We start from the raw sequence: 27,913 nt of genomic DNA on the forward strand, positions 1-27,913 counted from the left end.
CTGTATGCTGGCTTCAGATTTTTCTATTCAGTAGGAGTATCAGGGGAGTGCCCTCTACTTGATTCCCACATTTGAGATATTTATAAGCATTGATAAGATCCTTCTTAGTCTTCTCCTTTCCAGACTACAGTCCCCAGTCTCTCAGCCTCTCCAGGAGATGCTAGGATAAGGGAGATGCTCCTGGCCCCTAATCATCTTTGTGGCCCTCCACTGAACTTTCTCCACTAGTTTCTTGTTATTCTTGAACTAGAGAGCCCAGAAATTAAAATACATGGCTCCTAAATGAAAGAGTACTAACACAAGTTAGTAAAGTATTATGAGACTCTATAGATTTAAGAAAAACAAACCTACATTTACACATAGCCATTATCCTGAATGAATTAAAACCTACCTCTTTGATAAGAAACTGCAAAGAAAACATAAAATAAATTTTTAATACTCCAGCATATCTTTCTTTTTTGAATGACATCAATGAGTGCTTCAGCACTGACAATGCCTATACAAAAACAAAATAAAGTTAGAAATGCAAGGAAACGTGTACTGTAGAAGCAAACAAATCTAAAGATCCAGCTTTTTTACTCCAGAATACTACTATGCATGATTTCAATAAGTGAGTAATGCACACAATTTTCTCGTCATTTCAACTGAGGTCTCATTTTCATAGCTCTCTTGCTAGAGGAGGATATGTTCACCTCTTTTCCTCAAACAAAGCTGGAAATATTGGAAGATTTTCTGATTCTCCAATGAAGTGCACGATTGTATACAACAAGAGTCAGTAAAAATGCATGCCCAATAATAGCATTCCTTCTGATAATAAAGTTTATTGCCAAGAAAAATGGATGAAGATGGATAGTGTGATACCATAGAGAAGATGATACAGATACTAGAAGCAGTATAGCAGAATATGACATTTATTTTCAAGACAGATTGCTTACTTTTGAAATGCATAACTTTCTGCTCATGTTAAGGAGATATTATAACTTAAATTAACTTAGATATGATTGAATTCATATTAAGAAAAAATATGAAACCTTTGCTCTGGCATCCATTTTGTCATCAGCCTTTGCAGCCAACAGCATGAGTCTCAGTATTAAGGAAATAGTCAGAGGAAACTGGCCTTTCAATTGAGGTACATTGGATTTGATAAGTCTTTCAACCTTGGGCAGTGGAATATCATAAAAGAACACATCTCCAATCATATCTTGTCCCCGTCTTCCAGCACGTCCTGACATCTAAGAATATAATATTTGTACTGTTATTTTAATAGCATTATTAAAAAAGAAACTTCAGTATGAATGTAGAGCATTCAAAATGAATAAGGAGTAAAAGGAGTCTACCTAAGGGTGAATTCTTTTACTTCATTCATCCTTTCTTGCTCAGGTTTATTGTACCAGGACTACACCAGTAGTTGTCCCTTGTACCTGATAATGTAACAAAGCTGGAATCATATCATTTATGCACAGCAGAAGGGAGATGCACGTGAGTCCGATTACTGCACAGATGCACTCTCTTTGAGAGTTACCTGCCAGCTGATGCATTTGGCTGCTTTGATCCTGAGCCAGAGGCAAACTAGAAGTACTTCATGAGAATACAGGCTTTAAAAGTAGCAAAGAGCAGGAAATGGGCTAAAAAAAAAGTCTGAAGCCTATCCACTAAACTGTCAAATAGCTGGAGGCAAATGCATTACTGCGTTTGCAGAGTGCATTCCAAGATGGAATTAACTCAAAGGTCCCAATTAATTCAGTCAGTGCTCTTTATCTTCATCTCTATATCCCCACTGAATGTTCTTACAGCATTTTTTTTTTATTACAGATTTAGTAAAAAAAAAAAAAAAAAAAATGGCTCGAACAAAATACCTTTTGTTTGTGCTGACTCTTGTAAATAAAAAGAAATCTATGCATCTAACTTACAGAGCAATTGCAATGCTTTTATTGGTGAAATAGGTCTTGAGTATGCATGTTATTTGTGGGCCATCAGTTCTGATACATTAGTGAAATCATAGTAGCTAAGATTATTTTTGTTGCCAAGGTAAACAGCTAAAATTCAGTACATATCCAGAAGTACATGTAAAAGAAAAGACATTGTCTGTATTTGTGTGATGACAGCTATGCATCTATTGTTCTTGTAATATAAATAGCACATGTTCTATACACATACCTGCCTGTAATTTAGTGCATCTAAAAAGACAGAATCATCAGCAAAGACCACAGACCTACACGGCATGTTGATCCCTAGAGCTAGAGTTGAAGTAGCTGTGACTACCTGTAAAATATTAAATACAAATACATATGAGAAATGGCAATATCAGATTTTTCAAACAATCTGTAATATTCACCTTACATCAGTCAGTGCAGTGTATTTTACCACTTATGTATGATACACATATATTACATATATGGAGAAATGAAGCTTAAAAAAAATTAAACTTGATTTTCCAACCTTGATATATCCCAGCCTGAAAAGCATCTCCACTGTTTGTCTTTCCCTCATGGCCATAGCTCCGTGATGATACCCAATGCCCCTCCGTGCCAGCACTTGATGCAGATAACTATTTTTCTGAAACCTAAGTCGATAAAAAATCTTCCTCAAAGTCTACAAATAAAAAGAAGTGTTAAGCATTAGATATAACCAAGTGTTGACAATGGAAATAAATCTCTTAGCCATTAAAGTCCAAGCATTTGATAAGGCATTAGAAGAAGCTGCCCGGGGAAGCAGCAAAGTCACCATCCTTGAGGGTGAAACTTATACAGGTGGTTGACAGGGACGTTGTATAGTGGGCACAGTGGTGATGAGTTGACACTTGGCAGAATGAAAATTTCTCCATACATCTTAAAGTTATCTAAGATTGAGACCTGGAATCACATTCAGAATTCAGAATATTTCACAAAGTTAGCGAGTATTGTTATGAACAACAATTGCATCACTTACTATATGCATTTTATGATTTTTGCACAAATCCAAGCATTTTAAACATAGAAAACCAAAAGTGTAATTATCAATCGCTTACATCTTCATCCACTGCTTTAGGATCAGCATAAGTACACGTAGAAGGGATCGCAGTAAGCTTTTTAAGTCTTTCCTGTAGCTGTTTTTTCATAGATAAAAGCATCACCATGCTTTCCATTTTACTAGGCTTCACCCTTTTGGTATCCCTGTATAAAATATACAATTTAAAAAGATTTCTTTAACATATATATTTGTATTTTTATATATTCTTTGGGTTCTTAAAGATTCAGATGTGCCCTCTTTTGAACTGTAGGCTCAAAAATGTAGGTAGATCTCTTAACGTAAATTTACTTACAATGCTAACATCTTCATTTTAACTGGACCAGTATGCAAAACAGTGAATAATTGTGGGTGAAGGAGAAAGAAGGAATTGCGGCGATAAAAAAAAATGAAAAACTATGAAGACAACAACTACAAATACCTTGCTTGCAAATTAGGAAGCTATCACTACTGCACAGTAAAAAAACAACATTAAAAAGAAATGTTATCAATTAAATGCAAATAATTACATAGACTGTAAAGATCTGGGGAAGGATTTGAAAAGAAGAAAACCAGAATCAGACTTTCAAGCCACTGAGTCTTAAACTCATACTGGATTGTCAAGTTTTAATTCATTACTACTAAGGTCAGATTTACAGCCTATGATCAGAAAACAAGGAAGTTGAAGGCTAAAGCAAAGACAAGGTATAATCAAAGCAAAATGCTGTCACATTTTTGAAGAACATTTCATCGGTCAGGTGTACCCACACTTCAAAGATCCACCACTATAACCAGACATGGTAAAATTAAGCTATGAATGTATTCTTCCACAGTGGCTGACATCATACATTCAAATTTCTCTCTCATCCTCATGCTGTAGCACCAGCACTTTACCCAATGTCAGCCATGCCAGTATTTCCTTTCTCCCTCTATGCATTAGGTACTGCTATTTAATACCCGCTATTGCTAATGCAACTGCAACTGGCTGCTGTAAGGTACATTCCCCAGGAATAACTTACCACAAAATTTTACTCTGTTGTAATGTGTAAGCTTTATAATAGTATACTAAGTTCTAATACTTACATATTTTCAAATTTCATTAGTGTTTTATTCACTTTTCTTAATTTGTTCCTTATATCTTCTACTTCCTTCTCCATTTTAGGGTCATGTTCATTGAATTGTTTTTTCAGCAAATTCAGGAAGACATTCCTGGCTGCCTTTTCCACTGAATCTAAGCCAAATCTTAAAGCAATACAACGTCAGTTAGCACAACTCTATTAGAGCTCTTTATTTGTAAGTGTACATAATGAATGCTATTAAAATAATACTCAGCAAATTTTATTTATTTACAACTGCAGTTAATTCTAATAATTAGAAGCACATTGCTATTTGATCCTCGAATCATAGAATCAGAGTGGCCTGGGTTGAAAAGGACCTCAAAGATCATCTGGTTTCAACACCCTTGTCATGGGCAGGATTGCCAATCACTGGACCAGACTGCCCAGAGACACATCATAGCCCACATTCACTTCCAAACTGCATTTATTTCAAATCTGAGTGGTCATATATAAAATGATTCTGACACTAAATTATCTGTAGAAAGCATGCTCAATCCTCCCTTTTCTTAAGTTGGACATGTAGACGTACAAGTCAGATTGTACTTTAAATCATTTTAATCTTTCTCAACTAACCAGTTGAAAAAAATCAATGCCTGTTTCTTCTGGTCTTCTACTTAGCTGTTCTTCCTCATAGCCTTTTCAACACTGGGCTGTTTGAAGCTTAATTAGGATAAAGACTGTACCAGCTTCACCCACACTAAGACTTATCAAATCCTTGTTGCAACATAGCAGATTCTGTTGACTAACACTAAAAAGTGTTCACAAACACCTGGCATAAGGTTGCATCCTAGTCCATTAGAATACTCACAAGTCATTCAAATCCAGCAATCACTAAGATGATCAAAAACTGAAGGACTTTATACTTGCAAAGGCCAAACACAGATCTTAAGATTAACTTTTTAGCTTAAGCTTTCTTCATGGATGACAGAGCTCAATAACAATCATTTCCCATTTAGTCTTGATTCCTCTGAAGGGAATTCAGTTTATTCAGCCACATAAGTAAAAGTGTGGTGCCAGTATATTCCTTTCCCTGGTGTTTTTAAGAGAAGACGACTCCAAGTACTGTTCTCCCTACCAAAGGCCACAATAGCAATCAGGCTTCTACAGCTCTGATACCTGCTCTTTCAGGAGTCTCTATTAATTCCATGCTGACTTAATACCATAATGACTTAATACCATAATGGGTGATCACTTTCCAACCTAATTCATCAACAGCTCAAAAAAAAAAAGCTTACTATCGTCAACAAAGCACAAATACCAATCTACTTTTCCAAGTCAGCATCTACTTCTGAGGGCTCCAAATCCCCTTTTGTCTGCCTCACAAGTTCTCAGGACTTAAACACATTAAAAGATATACTTCTTTTAATCTGTTTAATGCTCATCCCTTGTCAGAATACAATACAGAGGAAGTCCACAAAGTGCTGTTACACTACAGCGACTCCTTAAAACAGCATCAGATAATAGATTACTTCATCTCCCATCTTCATGTCACTAGGTTATGCCTCCACATTCACTGGTCTGTAATGTGTTTTCATCCCAGTGATTATTTAGTTATAATTAGTTATTAATTAAAAAGAGGACTCGCACTCTACACACAGTCCCTTGTAAGAGCCATAAGTCACCAAAGATTTCTAAGGACCCATCATTCCAAAGCAGAAGAGAATAAACCACTTATTTTTCTCTGCTGAAGAGAAACACTTCAGAACTTCCTAGTGCCCCAAAATGATGCTGCAGTTCATAAAGCAGCTCTGAAATCACTCCTTATACAAAGCATTTACAAATATCTGAGAGTAATTTTGAAATCTATTGGTCTGAACTTGAAGAAGTCACAAACAACACTAATTTTCAACTAGACTGTCACTCAAAATACAAAAAGAAACAGTTACCAGCATTTAGAGATTCTGTCAACCTGTATATTCACTTTTTGCTTCTTCCTTTCTAGTGTTCTTTCAGAAACACTTTTTTAAATCAGCACAAACTTGTAAGAGATAAAATGGCAGCTAGCATTCTCACCCAACTACTAAATTGCCCATTATGAGGAAAAGCAAGGCTTCATACTGGGATAAGAAAACATTCTATCTAATGCAACTGTTTCTTTGCACCGGACAACTGTTTAATGATAAGTAGCTTCTTTTCAATATTAAGATCAGTTTTAATGATCTTAATTAATGTACATGTCTATTCTACTGATACTTTCAATAGCACTGATAATGATGTCAGTAGGTTGTGCACATTTGATGCTTTGTGAAATTACATCTCAGATGTATTCAAGATGGGTTAATTGACCCATTTCACTGGATAAAAGACTATGTTGATAGAGGTTTTGCACTGAAATCATAACAAAATATACATTCATAGAAGCTCATTTCATCCTTTTCCCTATCAAGTCTGTACCTACATACACCGTTCGCAACTCTAAATAAAGAGCACAAGTTTTACTTACTACACTGGAGCAAATCTATGGAGAATTCAACTCTTATTTTAGTGTGATTCAGCTTCTTATTGTTTTCCCTCATATCACTCACGGATTCTAACCTTTCCAGATAGTAATTTATTCACAGTTTTACTTCATTTAAATCCTTAGTCCCATAAATACAGATAAAAATAGGAAGTCCCACATAAAGATAAATGGGTTGATAGAGCTTGCTAGTCTTTATTTCATATGTTTTAAAAACGAAGCAAACAAAAACCAAATACATGGTATCTTCCAATTTCTCTCATTTTTCTCTAGTCAATGAACACAATATATGGAATGTAAATACTTACATAAAAAATATGGCAGGCAATTTACCCATTTCATGCAATTTGTCAACAAAGAGTGCAAACTTCTTCCACTTCTGATATTCTGAGCAATCCACAGGTTTGGGCTTTAAGTTCTCCAGTACCTCATTCACCTGACCAAAGCATTATTATTAATGATACTTTAATATCAGAAACTTCTGCCTGGAAGGCAGTTTCTATCAGCTCAGATTTTAAATCAGGCAGTACTGCCTCATGGTTTACAGACTTAAAAGCCCTGTAGAACATTAACTGACTTCAGCAAGAACTCAAAACAAATTCTTGGCTACCATCACTGTGATTTCACAAGTGATTTCTAACACTTCAATTATGTTTTCCTCCTATTTAGGTGTCAAATCTCAAGAAGTTTGTTGTTGTTTTTTTCCAGATGTTCTTTTATACTTGTTTTTGATTCAAAACCTCCTTACACTCCTTTTTATGATATAATAACATATGACTGCCAAAGATTTGATCTTTCACCCACTGCTTTAATGTCTTTTACATAGAAAGTTTTCACAAAAGGTTTCAAATTAGCAGAAAAAAGAGAGGTAGACTATAGTAGCAGAATAATGGTACAGTACTGTTGCTAATTGTAGTGGGTACCTTAAGTAATCAGACCTTCAAATTTCATGTAAGTACCAGATATTTGATTCCCTGAGAAACTTGTGAAAACATAACCTTGAAAAAGCTTATCAAATTCCACTAATATTAGTGCTTCTTTTAGCACAACAGTAGTTAATATTAACAAAAAATTATGGAAGTAGAAGCTCCCATAATTATCGTTATTAAATAATTTCAATTATGTTATAATTACATTGTATCTGTACATAAGCTTAGAAATGCACTCCTCTAACAACAGTTACCTTTTGTCTTTGTCCAACTACAATCCAGTTGCTTAACTCCATCTTCAGTTCCTGTTCATACTTCCTCACATCCATCTTTTTTATCACTACCTTATTCTTGAAAGAGACAAACTCCTCAGGGTCCATCTCCTTGAAAACAACATCATTATAAAACACCGCAGTACTTTATCTAGTTACTTTTTACATATTCTGTCTGCAGCTCTTTAGACCCACCTGTGCCCTTGGCCACTTCTGCCAGACTTTTACCATTGTGTCATACAGCTGAACGCTCTCCCTTGGAGACAGGGAAAGATCTGAAGGAATACCATAGTTCTCAATCTGGAAGGAGTTAATAAAAGAAAAATAATCAGCTTGCAATCTTGGATTCAGTGCAACATTTGAGAAACAATTTTGTCATCAGTGCAATACTTACATGATTGACTGTTAATGCAGCACAAGGGTGAAAATGTTCAATGACAAAATCACTGCCTGTTAGAGAACACACATATTTCTCCAAATCATTGTATCTTTCTTCATACAGGACTGCAAAGAGACAAAAATGTAATGATATAATTGTTTGTAAGTACTTGTTTTTAAAAACAACTGCAATACTTGTTTTTATTTGAAATATAAGTATCTACACATACATGTACATTATTATGTTCATGCAGTGTGATTAAAATGTTTGCAGGAAGGACATTACATTCGTTTATTAGTTACATAACATTCCAATACACACCTAATCTAACACGGTATGATTTTTTTTGTTCTCTTACTGTAGATCTTCCTTTATATTTTCCTGCGAAGTTCTTCTCAGAGTCAGTAGAGCCTCCTTTTATTTTATTATCAGCACATTGCCAATACCTTTTCACAGATTGTAACCACCTTCAAGGATGAAATAAAAGTTGTTAAAAATATAGTTGTAAAATTTTTTCAAAATAATAGAGGAATTACAACGTTCTTCTGTTTCTCCTAAAGAATTTTCAGTCTTTCGCTATCTCAGAGGAATTTTCTCCATCTTATCCCAGGATGCTGCTCAGAAATGTGGAATAGCACCATCACATACATATATACACACGTATACGGTGACAGTGTCTTCCTTGACTGGTGATAGACAAGTATACTTATTAGGTTTTGCCAAACCAAATAGATTCAAAAGCATCCTAAATTCTTCTGCCCAGCTCATTTAAAGGATCATAAATAATAGGAATGCCTATTCTCACTGCAGAGAGTGAAGAGTTACAAAATTTAATGTCAATTATATGCAGTAAAGAAAAACCATTCCAAATACGTTGCCTCTCAATAGTAATTGAGATCTGTTTAAGACAGCTCAAATCCAATTTAAATAAGCTCTTAAGAATTAAAAATTTCCAAGCATACTCAGTCAGGTGATCTGGATTACTGATAGTAGCAGAGAGAGCCAAAAATGGACACCGAATTGTTACCAGAAGATGCTCCCAAACCTCTGCTCCAATTTCACCGCCAAGACAATGGATCTATATTTTTGGGAAAAGAGGAAGGATTAAAAAAAAAAGTTCCTTCTCAAAGTAAACCCAAGAAGAGTCGCTTCACTACAGTTCTCCTAAAAAAGAACTTTGGAAAGAACAGTAGTGAAGACTTAACTGTAGCTAACAACAGTGAGATACAAACAAAATGTATAGATCTCTCTTCAGATCTCACTGGATAGTTAAACAGTCTAAGTTTCAATACTATTTTCACAGTTTGCAGTCTAGATATTTACTCACATCTTTAGCAATTAATCTAGTATACAAGAAAGAATCCAGTACAAATTTTAATTCCAGCAAGATTAATCATCATTTTTGTCCTCAGAAAATTGGCAAATATCTGATAAGAAATATGAATGATCCCAGCCTGCAGTACATCCACATTCCAATTTCAACTCTAAAGCTACAGTGATGGCCTTTAGTTTTTCAAATGACTAGAGTGAGAGAAATAAGGGGAATTCCTGTTAACTTTCACTGAACCAAACATCCCCTTGAGGACTACTAGAGGATTAAGTTCTTGCACTGGAATACGTGAAGTCTATCAGGTAACAAGAGTAAGCAAGTCTAAAGTAATAGTTCTAAAGCTATCGTTGCCAGCTATCATGTATGTAATGAAGAATTGAATTGTTGACTTATTTCTTCTGCTTTTTCATTTCTTCTCATAATTGAGGACTATTCAAATATGCATACCTCATCAAATATAACGTACTGTATTCTTTTGGTCCAACTCTGGTGATGAGGAGACAGCATCAAAATTTCTAAACACTGAGGCACAGTCACTAGTATCTAGGAACAAAGGTTTGTAAAGTATTATTTTCAAGTAAATTGGCTAATCAAATATAACAGGATAGATTGCATATTAGAAAAAAATTAAAATATTTAGGTATTTGATTTAAAGGTAAGCAAAAAACAAATAATTTTTCTCTCCTGCCTTCTAGAACGGCAAGGAGAAAGATGCAGAGGACTCCAAGCCTGTCAACTTCATCTTGATCCCTGGGAAACCATTAACCCTTGAAACCACTTCCAGGCACATGAAGGACAAAGAAGTCATTAGGAGTAGTCAGTATGCATTCACTGTCCTTCAAGAGGAAGTCATGCTTGACCAATCTGATAAAATTATCTGATAAAATAACTGGGCTGGAAGGTGAGGAGATGAGGAGAGAGGATATTGTTTAATGGTGAGATCTTCCCTGATCCTTCTTCATGTATATAAATGTAAAAAAGTGTATGTAAAGAAGAGAGAAGTGGGCTCTTTTCAGTGGTGTCTACCAACAGGACAAGAGGCAATGTAAAATATTGAATGATTTGTTCTAACTTTCCACTGTGAGACTGACTAAAAAAAAAAGACATGCTTCCACTTAAAATAAAGAAAAAAAAATCAGCCTATCATCAAGTTTTATAAATAACAGAAAATGAAAATAATGAAAAAAAAACCTCCTTCATTTGTCTGCATTTACATCAGATGTATGTTTGCGACCAAGGGATTCAGAGGTTGTTCAATGGCATATCCCTTAAGGATGAATAGGTACGTTTGTGTGCACCAAAGCGAAAGTTTCTGGTGAGCAGTACAAGCATTTTTAGATTTTTCCTGAGCTTTGTATTTAAGGATGGTGCAACTGTTACAATCAAAATTAATGTTTTCAGAAGCCAGATAAAGTGCAGAAGTCATTACTGTTCTGTGTTAAAGCACCCATAAAAATATACCTGAGAATTCATGACATCGTGGCGATAATCTCGTGTGAAGACTCCACACACCACCAATCCATCTGGAAGTTTCTTGGTGAATCGACTGTATACAGATCCAACCACTTGGTTTACAAGTGCCTTAAGTAAAGCAAGTCATTAATAAAATTAGTGAGTGTATGCCTAAAGGCATAGGATTTTATATAGAAGTATCTAGTTTGCGCACTGATGTCAACGTGCTAAGTTAACGTACTATGTAATGTATTATTAACTTTGAACAGATATAGTTCTTTCTGTTCAGTTATACTCATGCTTGCAAAGAGCTTTAGTGTTCCATGAAGTGAGTTATATAGTATTAATTCTGTACCATGATTTTTAGAGCTGCTAAAAAAAAAAATAACTTAGTGCTTGTAGACGCAGCAGAATATCAACACCACAGTAAGTTTCAGAAGAAGTCAAGACACTTTCTCAGCTTTTACGTCAGTTTCTAACTACCAGCATAGAATTTGCATTAAAATAAAAATGTACCACAACAGGCAAGAGTTTCACAAGCTTTTTCTTGAGATTCTCTAAAAGTTGTCTCATTTGGAATGAAATTACTTGCTTGATCAATGTTCTATTCCAATATCTCTTTCACATTGAGTTTGTATGCTTTCACTACTCTCACCATTTTCTTAACACTCTACTTCTAAGCACTTTTGTACACACTGGTGTTTCTGACCTTAAAATAATTATATACTCAGCAATAGGCAACTATAAATCATACATGAACATAAATGTTTTGAAGATTTTATTAACGTGCTGAATTACACATTTATGATTTAAAAAGACATACATCAACTAAATTAGTGTAATAAGTTACTCCTGGTGGTTTTAGAATCATACTGAAAAATGTAGTCAACACAGAATATGTAGTAGGATGTAGCCTTACCTTTGTGGGAGCAACATACACAACTACTCCTTCATCACTTGTTTTCAGAACTTTCTCCATGCAGTAATATGAAGCATATGTTTTTCCTGATGATGTGGGAGCAACAATCACCGCAGACTCGTTATTATCTACAGCATCAAGAAGTTCTCGCTAAGGGAAAAGTAGTAATTTATGTCAAAGTGTCTTGTTAATATCTTCTCACTGAGTAAACCAGCTCTGTGAAAAAGTCTTTAATATACAGACTTCTAATAACAATTTTGGACTACTGGAGGTCAAAGTTAGCCTAGTTGTTTTATGACTGTATTTTTTCCCCCCTCAGATCATTAGCAGAAAAAGCAGAACTAGCAATTCTGACTTGCTTGTTTCAATTATTTGCTCTAAGATACTGATACCACAACACTTGCAGTCCAAAACTGGAAATTTTAAAACAAAAATAAAGCCAGTTAACTCACCAGTGTATAATTTAGATTCAAAGAACTTCATTGTTCTTTTACAAAGCACTATTTATTGCATAGTAATAGTACTGTTAAAATCTCTCATGCCCCATTGTTTATTAACTGGTTTTCTTCTCTCCTATCTTCCTCCATGCTTTCTCAACAGGTGTGTTAAAGGATGGAAGGAAGAGTATTAAAAAGGAAAAATTAGTAGTAACATTATCTTTATCAATATATGCACTATCTTTCAAGTTGCTCCTCAAGCAAGTGACTTGTTTGTAGATATCACAAGTGGCAAATTTAGCTGGCCTCCCCAGCCTAACAATAAAAAGACTTCAATTAGATTTGCTGTTCTTTAAAGAAAAAGTTATTTCTCATCTCATACTATTAGCCGTTCCTTACAGACAAGTTAGGAGAACAATAGCTTGAACTAATCATCAGATACTCAGCAGAATCTCATGGACCTGGCATTTCTTATGTTGAATGCCTTCAGCTAAGCTCTTAGTCACAAACCCCTCAGTGCAAAAAACATTTCTAAAGTAATTTACTGTCTTTGATAAACTTAGTGAAACACTACTTTTAACAAATAGTACAATAATGTATATTTTTAAATGAAAAAAGATCGCTTCCAATAACTCTATGTACAAATGGATTTGCCTCAATACCTGCCATGTGTCTGGTATGAAGTGTTGCACGCGGGGATCCGGATCATTCCTCTCTTCTCTGAGCAAGTAATAGTCCATGTATTGCAGCTGAAAGCGAGCTGGTCCCACCTCAACATCATAGTTGCTTCTATTCCGATCATCTCTTTCTTCTCTCATCTGTAAGGCCTATTAAATTTCAAATTGGTTTGAAAACTAGCAAGAGATTCAGAAAATGTTATGTTTTTCCCCCTCTGTGGAACTCTAACAGTTTTGAAAAATATATGAAATTGTAATTTTTAAACAACTTTGTCTGTCACAGCCTAATGTTAGAGTTATATCTGGAGGCTACATTTTTGTAATTAATGTCTTCAGCAGCTATTATTGTGGTTGCTTTTGTTGTGAGATGAGCTAACAAAACCATCTAGCAGACAGAGCTTGGCTTCCTTGAGCTACTGCGAGGTATATACTTCTCATCCTATATTTCTGTCTCTTCTTGAGCCTGCTGTGACTCTGTGCAATGAATCCAAGCTAGAAAAAGAAACCTAATATAAAGACTTATTCTAAATTTTGTGAAGCTTTATATTTTTAAGTAAAGTGTGCATACCATACATTAAGACATAAAAATTCTATTATTCATAGATGTGTGTGGTTACATACTTGATCCTGAAGGCTGACTACCAAAGCATTACACATTACAATGTAGAATCATAAAATCACAGAATTACTCAGGTTGGAAAAGACCTTCAATATCATCAAGTCCAACCACAACCTAACCATCCTACCCTAACTCTAACAGCCCTCTGCTAAATCATGTCCCTGAGCACCACATCCAAACCGTTTTTAAATACATCCAGGGATGGTGACTCAACCATCTCTCTGGGGAGCCTATTCCAGTGCTTAACAACCCTTTCTGTAGAGAAGTCTTTTTTCCTGATATCCAATCTATACCTCCCCTGGCACAACTTGAGGCCATTTCTCCTCATCATGTCACCTGTTACCGTGAGAAGAGACCAACCCCGCTCTTTCTGCAATCACCTTTCAGGTATTGGAAGAGAGCAGTAAGGTCTCCCTCTCAGCCTCCTTTTCCTTAAACAGACCCAGTTCCTTCAGCTGCTCCTCGTAGGCCATATTCTCCAAGCCCTCCACCAGCCTTGTTACCCATCTTCAGATCTGTTCTAGCAGAAGGTTAGAAAATCACATGAAGCTATATGAAGACTAAAAAGTTACCTGGCCAGACAGAGTACATGCCAAATTCTCAAATCCAAGAAGTTGTAGATATTGACTCAGCTTCTGTAAGTGTGATTTCTCCAAAAGATCTTGATATTTTTCAAGCAGTATATGAATTCTTCTCATAACTTGGACAGCACTGCTTAAATCTTCAGGTTTGTTTCCTTCCAAAAAAAAAAAATACAAAACTCAGTAGTTATTTGACAGCCAATTGTATCACTGGGAGCCTTCCTATATTAGGTATTTTTAGAACAGACCTTATCTATCCAGCCATGTTTATGGCAACTTAAAAATGCATTTAAATTAGAGACAACCAGAACATAACTCACATGTGGCAACCTCTGTCACTGAACACCAAGCATCCAAACAATTCTAACTCAGCTATTAAAGGAAGTTGCCTTCTTATATGTATTTGATAACAGAAGCTCCCCATTTTACTTCACTGACTCAGGTTTGTTACTCAATCCTATTAGCTACATATTTCACTCTAATGTTTACAGGTCACCCCAACATACTTCCAGTGTTGTATTTAGAAACATTCAACCAGAAGGATAGACTGGATAATAAGTTGAGATAAGTTGTTTCTAGTGAATCTGAAGACAGCAAATGATAGTAGCATGGATTTTGGTGATAATCAGCATTATTCAGATTGTCAGTTTACTTAACAATTCATCTCAATACAGTCACTGTAGTGTGCATAACTGATACTCATTACAGATATATACAATAAATTATGTATGTAATGTTTAGAAGGAAAAAGAAAATTAGCTGAAATCTAATTTCAATAGATTCCTTGTGTCTCCTTTGAGGGATTTTGAAATTGCAGATGGGGATTAATACCTGTGAATACTTAAAAGCACCATTACTGCTCCCAGGAGAAGTCCATATTTACATGCTTTTATTCCTACTGAGAAAGTCCAGATGCACTCACTTTCTTGGTTGAGGTGAGTGCAAGCTGTAAATTGAACATGCATTTGGTTACCATACCTTGTTTTCTGCAGTGTTTTTTCCATGCTTCTACACAGGCCGACAATCCTGACATTTCTACACTGAATTTCACAGATTTACTTTTAACTGTCTTGAGAAACTTTTCCAATTTATTTATTCCAACTGTCAGATTTGCTTTTATTTCCTTTTCCATTGGTATCTGCAAGGTTTTCCATTGCTCCTGTTCTCTCTTTTCTTCTTTAGCTTTTAGTCGCCTGTTGTTTTCCTCCATAATTATTTCTGCTTTGCTTTTCTATCCAATAAAATTTCAAAATTAATCACAGTTATGTGCAAGCATGATCTGGAAAAAAACTAATCCATAAGCTCAAGATACATTATAGTTTGCAATTCACCTTTGTGGTACATCTTCATTTGAGAACTCCTTAAATTATTACTCAATTCTGAAGGAGACAATCTCTCTGAATCACAGCATGCTGCTCAAAAGCTTACCTAATCTTTACTCTAGAAATCAATAAAAAGTTTCATCACAAATAGTATAAAAGCACACAAATATGAAAAAAATAAATAGCAGATACCTGAGGGGTTTTTTGTTTGATTGTTTTGTATTTTTTTTTTTGTTTAACTTATAGATAGTAGTAATTCTAGTAAAGATTTTTTTTAAATGCATTAAATAAAATTAAGAATTCCATCTTACTTTAATAAATTATTATTTATATATGGCTTACAGGTGATTCAACAGGTGATAGTCTAAACCTTACAGTCTATTATGAAATATTATTCAAATTTATATTACTCACTCCTGTTCATTAGTGTGCAAGTACATACCCTGTGATATCTGAAAATGTTCTTAGGCAGAACTAATAGCAATATTTACAGAACCTTTCATGGTGAGCATCTCCAAACGATGCAGCAGAACAAGCAACCAAACAGTGGATTTCATAGTATTACCCAGTACTTTCTTAAAGTAAAATAAAATTGATGAACTCCAGTTTCCTTCATTCCACATTCTATTACCAGCCACGAGCCAAAACCCACAAGCCTCTACAAACTTGATATTTTTTCTTTATTTATGCCTTTTAAAATATAATTGCCAATATTCCCAAACAGAAACAATTTTTTTTTTAATTAGACAATTCAATTTATAATACAAAATAATTAAGTTCCCCCAACTGAGAACTGTCATGCATTTAAAGCATAATATTTCATTGCTTGGATTCAAATAATAGATATGCTTTTTTTTTTGTATAATATAAAGTAGATTTGGAAAGAACAATTTGCATATACTCACGTGTATTTTAGTCTTTTTCATAGCACCATCAGCCTTTCCTGAAGCATCCTTTCGGCATACAATAAACTTTGAAGTGCCACCTTCCAAAGTGCTTCCATATAAACGATGAAAAGTCTGAAGCTTTTGAATTTGTTTTCTTCCATCTGCATCTTTGGACTTTGCTGCAAATAAGTACAATTGATTCAAAAATACACAAACAGAATTTTAGTCTAAACTATTTCCAAGAGAAGATAACTGAGCAATGAGTTTGCAGATGTTCATATAGCAAAAATACTTCATTGACTAAAAGACCAAATCATGTATCAAAAAAGGCTTGCTACTAAGACTCACAGAATGGTACTTTCAATTATCTGAGAGGTAAGTCATAGACTCAAATTCAGACAACTTCAGGCAAACATCAAAAATTACTGGAAAACTTAACAAGCAGGAAACAAGTTGACTGTTAGAGCAACACAGTCAAGGAAAGTGAGGTGTCTTCAAAAGGCAATTAAATAATCAAAGACCTCTGTGAAAGCAAGACTCTCTTATCAGAACATAAATAATGCTGCTGGAAGAAAACTTTTGCTACTCAATATTGAGCACATAGGTATTTCTGCACTCAGGTCATAGAATCATAGGACAGTTTGGGTTGGAAGGGACATTTAAGATCATCTAGTTCCAACCCCTGCTATAGGCAGGGACACCTCCCACTAGACCAGATTGCTCACAGCCCCATCCAGCCTGGCCTTGAATGCTCCCAGGGAGGGGGAATCCATAGTCAATCTGGACAACCTGTTCCAGTGCCTCACCGCCCTCACAGTAGAGAATTTCTTCCTAATATCCAGTCTCAGTCTCCCCTCTTCCCATTTAAAGACAATTCCTCTCATCCTGTTGCTACCTGCTCTTATGAAAAGCCCCTCCTCAGCTTTTCCGTAGGCCCCCCTCAAGTATTTCATAGAAACACTGAAGCACTAAGGTTGGACTAGACCTCTAAGATCATTCAACCTGAGCCTCTTCCAGCACAACTTAAGGCCATTACCTCTTGTACTATTGCTAGTTACTTGGGAGAAGAGGCCAACCCACACCTTGCCACAACCTCCCTTCAGGAGATCTCCCTTGAGTCTCCTCTTCTCTAGAGAAAACAATCCCAGCTCCTTCAGCTGCGCTTCTCTGAAGATACTCCAAGGCCTCAATGTCTTTCTTCTAGTGAAGGGCCCAAAATGGAACAGAGCATGGAAGCTGCAGACTCACCAGTGCCAAGCACAGAGGGATAATCATATCCCTGCTCCTGTTAACTACGCTATTTCTGATACAAGCCAGGATGCTATTGTCCTTCTCGGCCACTTGGGCACACTGCTGGTTTGTGTTCAACCAGCTGTTAACTAATACCCTTACATAGTTTTCGTCTGCACAGCTCTCCAGCCACTCCCAAGCCTGTAGTACCGCACTGCATATTTCTCTATGACCTTAAAAAAAAAAAAAGGAAGTTAAGTTCTGAGTGTGACGATCCATCTCAGAAAATCTTCCTGTTTTATGCAAGACTGAGATTATACAAGCCAGTGTTCAGAGAACTCATACAAAACATGGAAAAGAAAGGATTTCAGCAGTAGTGGACATAAACTTTCAGCTCCAACATCACAGAGGATGCTCTAGCTATTCTTCTGCAGGTTATGCTCAAAGTGACTGCTCTCCAAGTTTCTTGTTGGAATCACAGTGTAAATAAGAATGAAAAAAAACTGTCCTATCAGGAAGTGCAAAAACTTAAAAGAAACTATAATGTGTAACATTAATAATTAAGATGCAAATAACTTTTGCTTTCTTCTTCTTTCACGTATGTTTTCAAGATACAATTGGCTATGCATGTGCATTGCAAACACTTAAGTTGATTTTGCCCATATATGAATTTGCTTAATAAGCATTATGCAAACTAGAGATTTAAACATTAAATTGCAGATGTACATAAAGTTCGTTCACATATATCTGAGAAACAGTTTGCAACCACAAGGGAATGCATCATGAACAACTGAAGAATGCTCCATTATACTCCTTAGAGCTATAAAAAAATACATAACATATAGTGCATATAAATAGTGCACAAACTCATCAGTTTAAGTATAATTCAGCTATTGCAGTAGTTCTACTTTGGCACATACTTATATGGCTGCAAATATTTTATGAAATGAGAAGTCCTCCTTTAAAACAATGACACTCCTCAAAGTATTTTTCTAGCTCAGACAAACAAATGGGTTTTAGTAGCATTTCTTACCATCTGCATTGCATGGTACTCGTTCATATTCCTCAGTCAGTGGTCTGCCAGAATGCCAGTGATGAAGCTCATCAAATTCTTTGTATTTAGCAAGTGAAGTAACTACAGGATTATTGCTAAAACATTAAACAGTGCAGAAAATAAAATGGTTTTCTGGCATCTTTAATGAAATGTTCAAAACATATACAAACCCCAGATATTTATCAAAAGAATTTTACAGTGGCAGATAACCAGTATCCTAGTCCAGTTTGTCAAGATAGCCTCAGTTTCTCAGAAAGATTTGGTAACAAATTAAAACTGCATTTTTCCCCACTTACTTTCATACAGTTAAGTCACAATGCAATGTAACTACATAGCTCCCAGAAACACATCCGTTTTCCCAAACTGGCTAAAAATAATCATTGTGCAGTACACAACCCACCTTCATAAAGAGCACAGCAGGGCAAATCTTAAGAGAGATTATCCTTTACTTCTATGCAGTACTGTTATTCCACATTTTTCTGTTTCTGAAAGCAACCTGAGCTTTGCAATTTAGGATGCAACCTTTCAAATACTATTTGCATGTTTAAAAAGAAAGTGTTTAAGAATGTAGAATAAGAATCTTGAAAGACTAACACAAAAAAATAACTTATGAGAAAATAAGATGACAGATTCTTACTCATTCTTGTTCTGAACCTCCTGTTAATATTTACACTAGCACATATAAATCTTCCCTAGTCACAGCAAAAGCATTTCTGAACTTGCACAAATTAAGCATAGTATGGATGTACAGTGCAGGGGAGTGGGAAACAAACCCATACAATCTTACTACATTACAATCAAAATTCATATATGTACCTTTCTAAAACAGGTAGGTCTTTCAAAACATCACCAGCATATTCTTCAACAAGATCAGATTTCAATGGGATTAGTCCTATATCAGGAATTTTTTCATCACAGACTTTATAAAATAAAAAGAGAATGAACAGTATTAGATTAAAAATATGTACAATTTCATACCATATCTTCAAATTTCTGTCAAGATGCAGTAAAAATGAAATTCAAAAAAGCAAAACATAGAAGCAAGCAGCAATTCACCAGTTCCCCTGTTTCTTTTCTTTCTCAAGTACAGGCAAAAGGGGAAACAAGCAAGCACGACTGCCTCTGATTTGGTAGTCTCATAGTTTATTTTATACTCCTACACTACTTTCCTGAATGCCATTTAATTATTATCATTCATTATACCTTTACTATTGTATATCTTACACTTGTCATAATGTCTTTTACAATGCATGCAACAGGCTAGCAAACACTGGAACAGAAAGTAAGTAGTTGGGAAGTCAGTAACAATACTTGTTCTGTCTACAGTGGAGTCAGAATTTTAGCCATAAGGATGAAATCTGCCAGTTTTGCAAGTGGGATGAAAGGAAAGAGGAGCCATCAAGAATAGGTTAGATTTGTGATCAAGATAAAATAAGATCACTACTTCCAAAGCTCGCAGTGACAGTAATTAAGGTTGTATTTATAACTGTTTAATTTGTGGACTTTTCTGTACCTCTAAATGATGTCTGCTGATGATCAATAAATATTTGAGAAGTATTTCGTATTGGGAAAGCATCTCCAAAATCATAGTTCACAGTCAGTTTGGTTACGGTGTCCCATAAAAACCTGTATTCTTTATCCATTTCTTCCCCCAATTCCTTTTGGAACTCTAATCCTGAACATGAGAGAAAAAAAAATGAATAGAAAAGAAAGAAGGGAAGAGGAAAGAAATTTGGAGCATCACAGCTGTAGTTTCCTTAAAGAGAACCTACTCATCCTCCTGCTTTACTTGTGCAGCATCAGGCACAGAGTTCAATTCCATTCAAGTCTTTAGAAATTGGAATAAATGAAAACAGGATATCATACATCATCAGTTTTTATTAGGACAGGGTATAAGAAACTGTATTTTGTACAGAAATCTAGGTTTAGGCTGTTCATGGAATTCCACAGTTGAAGAGTTAAACTTCTGTTACAGTTGATGTTACAGCTGGAAAGATCAAACATGAAAATAGGAAAAGAAACAAACAGGGAAGGAATGCTCACCTGTATCCAAAGATCATAGGTTCATAGGAAGGACACAACAGAGGAGGGATCTCCAGAAAGAAACCCTTCCCCTAGTGGCAGTCAGCCCTTAAATGGAGTCTAGGAGAGGTGCAGCCAGGCTCCACCCCTTCTGGTCACACAGCTGAATTGCCTTCACCTGTGCTCCAGGGCTGACTCAGTCCTTTCCCAGGTGATCAATCAGAGGTTCAGGTCATGACTCAACAGTTCCCATACACCTTTCTTTCACCTCCAGGTGAAAGATCCCACCTGCAGGGCAGGATCTTTAATTCAGAATTTTATTTTCAGTGCTCAATAAATATTAGAAATCATATATTCATGTTTCCTTTAAAACCTCTACCTTTGCTTTATTGAGGTGCATGCAGAACATCTTATGACTTGATACATAAAGAAAAAGTTCTCTTTTACTATCAGACAAACTGACTGCTAGTGCACTTACAGAAGATGTCAGGTAAACAGAATTACTGTGAAAGAAATTTTGATACAAAACATTTTTCATAGCCTCTTGCTCTGTCAGTTGTTTTGAACATTTTTTTTATTTTTAACACATATGATAATGTTCTTAAAGTTTCAGCTCCCAAATACATGTATGTACGAGATAATATCAGATTTTGTCTGAACCAATCTCATCACAAGATTAAAAATATTTCAGATATCACTGTGACAGTATGGATATAATCTAGTCTCCATGCTGAGTATGGTGCACTACAATTTCAGAATAGAAAACTGGCTTTAAAACAATAGTGGAGAATGCCCAATAACAGTGACCCAGAAACCTTATGCTTCCTTTCAGTAAGTATATTGAAGATAGGACAGGGGAAAGCATTCTGAATAAATTCTGGTGAGACAATTGTGTGTGATTTTTTAGAGTTGGCTATGAAAAATGTTTCCCTATTGTCCCATAAAATGTATCCATTATCATACAGATAATTAGAAAATTATGATCTATGCTTGTAAAAGCATTTTTATTTACATTCTGCAGCTTAATAAAGTTAGAAATGCACAAAAGAAAACTGCTTAACAAAGATAAATACCTTCAGAGTATTCAATCTCATAGTAATGTGCAAGATTTCTGAGCAGCGAATCATCATTTAAGTCAGGCAGATAAGTTAAATCCAGTTTCCAATCATTTGTATCACTTAGCTGTTTCAGAACAAAATGTGCACACAGCTGTTGCTGTTAAGATAGAGCCATCGGTTAATTGTTGTGGAACATCATTTCACATGGAGGGATCAAAGCATCTCTGAAATAAAGTTAATTACTACAGGTTTTATGGGCCTGCAAATCAACATGTTGTTAACGTTATTTCTCTGTAATCAGGGAGCAATTTAGTAGCACAGTTCTAGATAACTGCCTTCACAGCTCTCTTTCACAATAATACAAAGGTTGGCCATAAGACTTCCCATACTGGATAAGGGTCCATCTGGTCCAGTATTTTAACACTAGGACTGGCCAACTGCAGATGCCTATTCATTGGTCACTACACTGAGATATTACCCCAAAAGCTCTTAGCCCACTGATTTGTAGCTTACAAGACTCCTGAACCAGATGAGATTTCTTTTTAGTGGTTACATTAATCTGATCTCATCAGACTACTAAAACAACTTACAAAGAAAAACTGAAAACTGAAATGATAAATGCACCAGATGATGGGAGAAGTAAGACAGTTGTGTACGTACCATTTTTATTAAGGGTAAAACTTGTTTAGTCCAGCAGGATTTCATGATCCTAATCTGAGCTCTCTGAGAAAGAGGCATATGCAGAAGAAAAACTGTTGTAAGACACTGCATTCTACAGAGGTCAGTGGCTTCTTCCGGAGATAGTGGTTTACTTCTTTCCTGTCGAGAGATGATGGAAAATAAAATTGAACACAGTAATCCATCTGTGCTTATCACTAGCAGTTCAGCCATATTGATGTATGTGTCCTTTAGTCCACTGAAAATGTCTCCACACAATACTACTGATGTACTGCTTCTGCGTTAAAAAACAAGGCTTCTAGTATGGTCACAAAAGTGATATCATGACTCTTTGGATCTAGAAAGAAACCTTCCTCCTGAAATGCCTTGCTTATATGAGGAAAAGCATATTCTCCTGTGAAGTCTACTGGATATAAGGTAAACAATGACTTCAGCAATGTTCTACAGTAAAACATCCCATGGAAGTAATCACTCTTAAGGTATAACTTTCCCCTGGAATAGCCACTGTTGCATGGGGCACAGTAAAACCCACAGACAGATGATGCTCCTTTGCAGAAGCTGTGGCTCTACTAATTGTCTGAACCAGACTCCTAGTTGCAAGCAGAAGGAAGCAGATGGCCGTGTCTTTTTGGCATCTGGAAAAGGCATCTCTCCTGTTATCAACATGTTTACAGTCACAGTTTCTGCTAAGATGTTTCTAAACTTCTTACTCTTTCTGATTGCTCCGGTTTTGCTCCCAAGGAAGCATGTGCACTTTCCAGCACGTCACTGTACAGTTTTAATCCCACTGCACAAGTAAGAACACAGGTCACACGACGAATGTCAGATCCTTCAGGCCACAGCTTTTTCAACAGAAGGACAGTCTGGTAAACCTGCAAATCACCAAAACAAAGTGGACAACTCTTATCTTTTACAGAGTTCCATCACAGGTGAAAAACTATATGAAAACTACAGAGGAAAAATGTGCTGAATCATTGGTAAAAATAGCCTTTTTTGTCATCTCCATGAGGACATCAATGGCTCTGGAACTCCCTGCTGCCCCTAGGTCTCCCCCAACCCTACAAATGACCTTGGACTCCATTTCAGACCCCAGGGCCAGAGGCAGAGACAGGGCTAAAGTTGCCCCAGTGTCTCCAGCTGCCCAGCTCCTAGCTGGGATCAGAGGACAGGCCCCGGCTATAGGGCCCTACCTTCTGGCCCTTAGGGCATCTCCTGCAGCCTCCTGCACACAGAGAGCAGCTGCCTGTCCTCCCTGTGCCCCAGTGCATTCTTTCTCCCGAGTATCAAGAGCTGGCCTCAGGAAAAATATTTACAATAAAATGAAATAGCTGCAGCAGGCAGGCAGCTGTGCTCCTCTTGCTCACTTTAAGATGCCTGCAAGCAACATTTTTTTTCAAACTGAAAAGTCAGCTTGCTTAACTCAGTTCCATTCCCTTTCAAGCCCAAGGAAGCCTTGCTGTTGCTCTCAACAGGAGCAGAAGAAGAGTCATAAAATAGTCAGGGGAAAGGCAAAGGTATATTATGCACTAAAATCAATAATCATTCTACAAGATTTTTTTTCTTTTTCTTTTTTTAAGTTAAAATATTCTAAGATTAGATTAAAGAATGAACTAGTTCCCATCTTCTACAAGACAAAAGTAGTTGCCACAGCAGCAGAAACACCCCACAAGCAGGATCCTCCCAGCCAAATTCCAGCTGAAGTATCCTACTTTAGTGAACATAAAAGAAGAAACAACTTCAAGCCACTGTGAAGAAGAGTGGGCACAGAGAGAACCTTCCCATCCTCAGGGTATCACTTCAGAATAAGAGAGCCCCCCATTCAGATAGGAGAAAATTTTAGTTAAAGGAATGGAGCAAGGCAGTCAACCTGAGGGGGGAAGAAAAAAAAAACAGAAACAAAAACACCACCACCAGAAAAAGGGTGAAAGAGGTCAAATTACCTCATTTTTTATGCTTTTCAGGCTCAGCTTGAGAGGTCCATACAGGTACATGGACAGTTCTTTGTACCTGACTATGGCTTCACAGGCACACTGCAGATCTTTTTCATACTAAGAAGAGCAGAAGGCAAATCATGTGCAAAAGTCAGCTGATACAGTGCATCAGGGACTTCTAGCCACACTAACAGAAGACATTCATACGTACATAAAGCCTCACCATCCAAGAAATACTTACTCTAAATAAAACCTTTAAACATTACAATTCTCAGTTAAACACTAGTCTGATATATTAAAAGTCAATTAAGACTTAAGAATTTGTGCCAATCAAAATATATTCCTGTTAAGACTTTCAAGACAATTAGATGAGCCATGTATCAACGCATTATGATTTTAATATATAAAATATAATATGTATAATGAGATATTTTAATTAAATCTGTTAGGTAGACCTAGCATCCTTATTTGCAAACCAACAATGAAGTTGTTTTTAATTTACCTTTTGAAAAAAAATTCTGTGTTTCCACATACTCTGAAGATGATATCCATAAACTCTAAGAGTGTCATATTCCTGTCCAAAAGCATGTACAACATTGATTTTCTTTGACAGTGAATGAGCAATAAAAATAGTCAGATAGTTGGTTTGGAGAGAGGTCAGACCTATGTCAGATATGATGATGAAATAAGGATAGGATTTCTTCAGAAAAATCTCCCATTGTGGTGAAAAACAATTGGAAAATTCTGTGTGAATGGTGATGCACGTGTTGTGCTTCAGATGTTCTATTAATGCAGTACGTAAGAAAAGAAACTGAGGATTCTGGAAGTACATTTGCTCTACATCCTGTGGAAAACAAAAGCAATGACATTATTCAGTACATTCCAGTAAATCACATTCAAATTCTGATCATATTAATACTATACAAGCATATATTTGAATTTTATTCACATTTTCCGAAGTGTTATAATGTTCTTTTGCATGACACATCATTAAGGTTCTTCTGTACACTGCTAGTCATTTTGCTCTAGTCTTGTCTAGCAAATTCAATCAAAATTAATTTTCAGACATATAAGTCTTTATGGGTTTCCAACGCTGCATGATGCAAGAAAATTATGGTGAAAATCATCTACAAGGCAATGAGTATAGGCATACCAGCCATTCTTGGAGGATTTAATGGTAGATTGCATAGTGAAAAATGGTATGAGTTATAATACTGATTTCTAAAATATTGCTGAAAAAAATCAAAACAAATTCCATACAAAAGCATGTGATGGAGAAAAAAAACTTGATGTTATTCCTGGTGAACGTCACTTATCTTTTTATTTGTTGACATACTCATGTTTCCTGAAACTGATTATAACCAAACAGTTGCTTTTGAAAGACTGTAGTGGTATAAACAACAAACAAATAATGTGACTGATAAATTACCTTGAAGAAAACAATAATGTATTTTGCTCCTTTTTGAGTGAAATCATGCAGAAAGCATTCAATTAGGTAAAATAGTGTTAGATGTTGTACTTCCTCATTTAAGAACATAAGAAGTAAGGAATCCCCATCTATCACAAAGAATTCAGACTCAACAAAGTCTTTTAACAGACTGACAAACCTGAAAGAAAAAGAAATAGTATGTATATGATGTTACCCCAAGTTGTGGTTACAGGATGGAAGAAACTTTCTTAATAATTGCTTTTAAAACAAAGATTTTCATTAATTAAATCAAGTATTAAATACATGAAATAAATCCGTGGAAAACCATTTTTTCTTGAGTCTAAGCCTCGTTCCAAAGAGCTTGAATTCCTTACAGTTATTGATCGTGTAAGCAACTCTCTCCTCTACAACTCTAACTTCTTTTGTAGTATCTGAAGCTTCTGCGACTTATGCAGCACCTCTTGCCCATGTTTGCTCTACAGAAGTTTGCTCTGTAAAGAAATGTCACCCAGTGTGGGATACAGATGGTCGTTGTATTGCTAATGAGTGGTAAAGCTCAAGAACAAATGGAGGCGGACCTAAACAGCCACAAGGCGCCTAGTCCTTACATGTTACCAGACTCGGTTGCGCAGGAAAACTGTTGTGATGCGCGGGTACGAAAGGCTCTGAGTACCTACAATAAAAGTCCTTTGTGAAAGTGAAAAGGGTTTGGAAAAAAACACAGGCTGAGGAAGGCAAAGTTGAGCAAGGTGTAACAGGGATGTCCTTACCGAGAAGAAAGGCGAGGGATCTGGAAAAAATGGATTGGGAAACAGAGATAGCAGGGAAGTAAGGAAATTGGGAAGAACAATAGCAGCCGTTACTGTTGCTGCACTAGAACAGGGCCTGAGGACCCAGAGATTCCCTCTGGGGAGAGGGAAGGGAGAACCTGGAAGGGCTCAGGAAGAGTTTCCCTGGACTGAAAGCAGCTGGGAAAGCAGGGTAAAGAGGTTTATTTTCTGATATGGGTGCCTCTTATTCTGTGCTACATCAAGAATAATTCAGGACCTGGAAGGACCCAGGATGAGGCTATAACTGTAAAGAAACGTTCTGTATTTTGTTTTATAGAGAGATCTAATTCAGTGGTTTGTTCTATTTTTCAAGCAGGTGTTCCACCTGGGCTCTGTATCATGCACTGGCCATGCAGATGTGGAGCACAAGTGGAAAAAACCCTGCAGACCCTGAGAAGAATAAAAGCAGGAGAGAGTCTGCGATGGGTGATAAAGGAAAAATGCACTTTGAAGTAGGGGACACCCTGCTGGCACTGCCTATTGCAACCACATCGGCGTTTCTTCTCTCTCCTTTCAGTGGTTTGCCATCTCTCAATGGTCAATAAGTAATACTATATTAGCTTGGAAAGTTTCCATTTCCCACTTATGGAATTGCCTAAAATAAATGCCTGTGTAAGTGTGTATATCTTGACTCAAAAAACCGTGAGCTTCTATGTAACTCTTATGTTTAGTGCATTATCAGTCAAGGTTTTGATTGTGTTAAGATGATTATGTTATTAATATAATTAGTGCTATTGTTTTATAGTGTGGTAACAGATGGCTAATAAACAAAAAAGGGGGAGTGTGGGTATGACCCCTCAGGACAAAATAGCTAAAGCATGTTATGTTCTTAATTTTCTAAATCAGTGGATAACAGAGAGCCCCCCAATTTACAAGCACTTTGGTCAAAATCTCAGCACCGGCTGTAACGTGATCACTGCATTTCCAGCAGCTGTTTGGACACTCACCATCAAGTCACACCTTGTTTGTCAAGCTGCCTCACCAAGAAATCTTAAGATCTGGAATCGTCACGAATTGGTTAACATGGACTTAGTGTTTGTACTCTAAAGAGCCCATCGTTTGGTCAGTGTGTTAATTTTGGTTTGCTACTTGTTTGGTTTGCTAATTGTTTCTGAACTGTGCTTCTTTTTCTATTAATAGAAAAGGGGGAGATGTGGGATAAAGATGGTCGTTGTATTGCTAACATTTGATAACATTTGACTTAATAAGTCTTAATCCGGACAAATCCTCTTCACTGTGACAATGGTAGTACTAGGTAGGCACTATCTCAGTAGTTTTGAATACACCCTAGAACTGACTGCATTCTCCTGCTCTCT

At 36.2% G+C, this 27,913-nt stretch overlaps 1 protein-coding gene across 4 annotated transcripts in view; it reads right to left on the reverse strand.

Annotated features, from left to right (window-relative positions):
* The window catches only part of DDX60 (DExD/H-box helicase 60), a 39,082-nt gene that overhangs the window by 7,962 nt on the left and 3,207 nt on the right, over window positions 1-27,913 (reverse strand). For all 4 annotated transcript variants that reach the window (XM_019614472.2, XM_019614471.2, XM_010709478.3 and 1 more), the window contains 28 exons: window positions 25,768-25,945; window positions 24,841-25,182; window positions 24,348-24,455; window positions 23,118-23,279; window positions 22,390-22,548; window positions 21,745-21,886; window positions 20,163-20,324; window positions 19,466-19,568; window positions 18,629-18,744; window positions 16,384-16,544; window positions 15,135-15,387; window positions 14,148-14,311; window positions 12,942-13,106; window positions 11,843-11,992; window positions 10,933-11,052; window positions 9,919-10,014; window positions 9,104-9,219; window positions 8,463-8,608; window positions 8,157-8,266; window positions 7,958-8,062; window positions 7,745-7,873; window positions 6,870-6,997; window positions 4,069-4,227; window positions 3,008-3,152; window positions 2,440-2,592; window positions 2,158-2,262; window positions 1,032-1,232; window positions 392-496 (listed from right to left, as the gene is read on the reverse strand). In XM_019614472.2, the coding sequence (XP_019470017.1) occupies window positions 392-496; window positions 1,032-1,232; window positions 2,158-2,262; window positions 2,440-2,592; window positions 3,008-3,152; window positions 4,069-4,227; window positions 6,870-6,997; window positions 7,745-7,873; window positions 7,958-8,062; window positions 8,157-8,266; window positions 8,463-8,608; window positions 9,104-9,219; window positions 9,919-10,014; window positions 10,933-11,052; window positions 11,843-11,992; window positions 12,942-13,106; window positions 14,148-14,311; window positions 15,135-15,387; window positions 16,384-16,544; window positions 18,629-18,744; window positions 19,466-19,568; window positions 20,163-20,324; window positions 21,745-21,886; window positions 22,390-22,548; window positions 23,118-23,279; window positions 24,348-24,455; window positions 24,841-25,182; window positions 25,768-25,945 (4,183 nt within the window). The remainder of the gene's footprint in view (window positions 1-391; window positions 497-1,031; window positions 1,233-2,157; window positions 2,263-2,439; window positions 2,593-3,007; window positions 3,153-4,068; window positions 4,228-6,869; window positions 6,998-7,744; window positions 7,874-7,957; window positions 8,063-8,156; window positions 8,267-8,462; window positions 8,609-9,103; window positions 9,220-9,918; window positions 10,015-10,932; window positions 11,053-11,842; window positions 11,993-12,941; window positions 13,107-14,147; window positions 14,312-15,134; window positions 15,388-16,383; window positions 16,545-18,628; window positions 18,745-19,465; window positions 19,569-20,162; window positions 20,325-21,744; window positions 21,887-22,389; window positions 22,549-23,117; window positions 23,280-24,347; window positions 24,456-24,840; window positions 25,183-25,767; window positions 25,946-27,913) is intronic.

The sequence above is a fragment of the Meleagris gallopavo genome, chromosome 4, assembly GCF_000146605.3.
Source record: "Meleagris gallopavo isolate NT-WF06-2002-E0010 breed Aviagen turkey brand Nicholas breeding stock chromosome 4, Turkey_5.1, whole genome shotgun sequence".
Taxonomy (NCBI): Eukaryota; Metazoa; Chordata; class Aves; order Galliformes; family Phasianidae; genus Meleagris; species Meleagris gallopavo.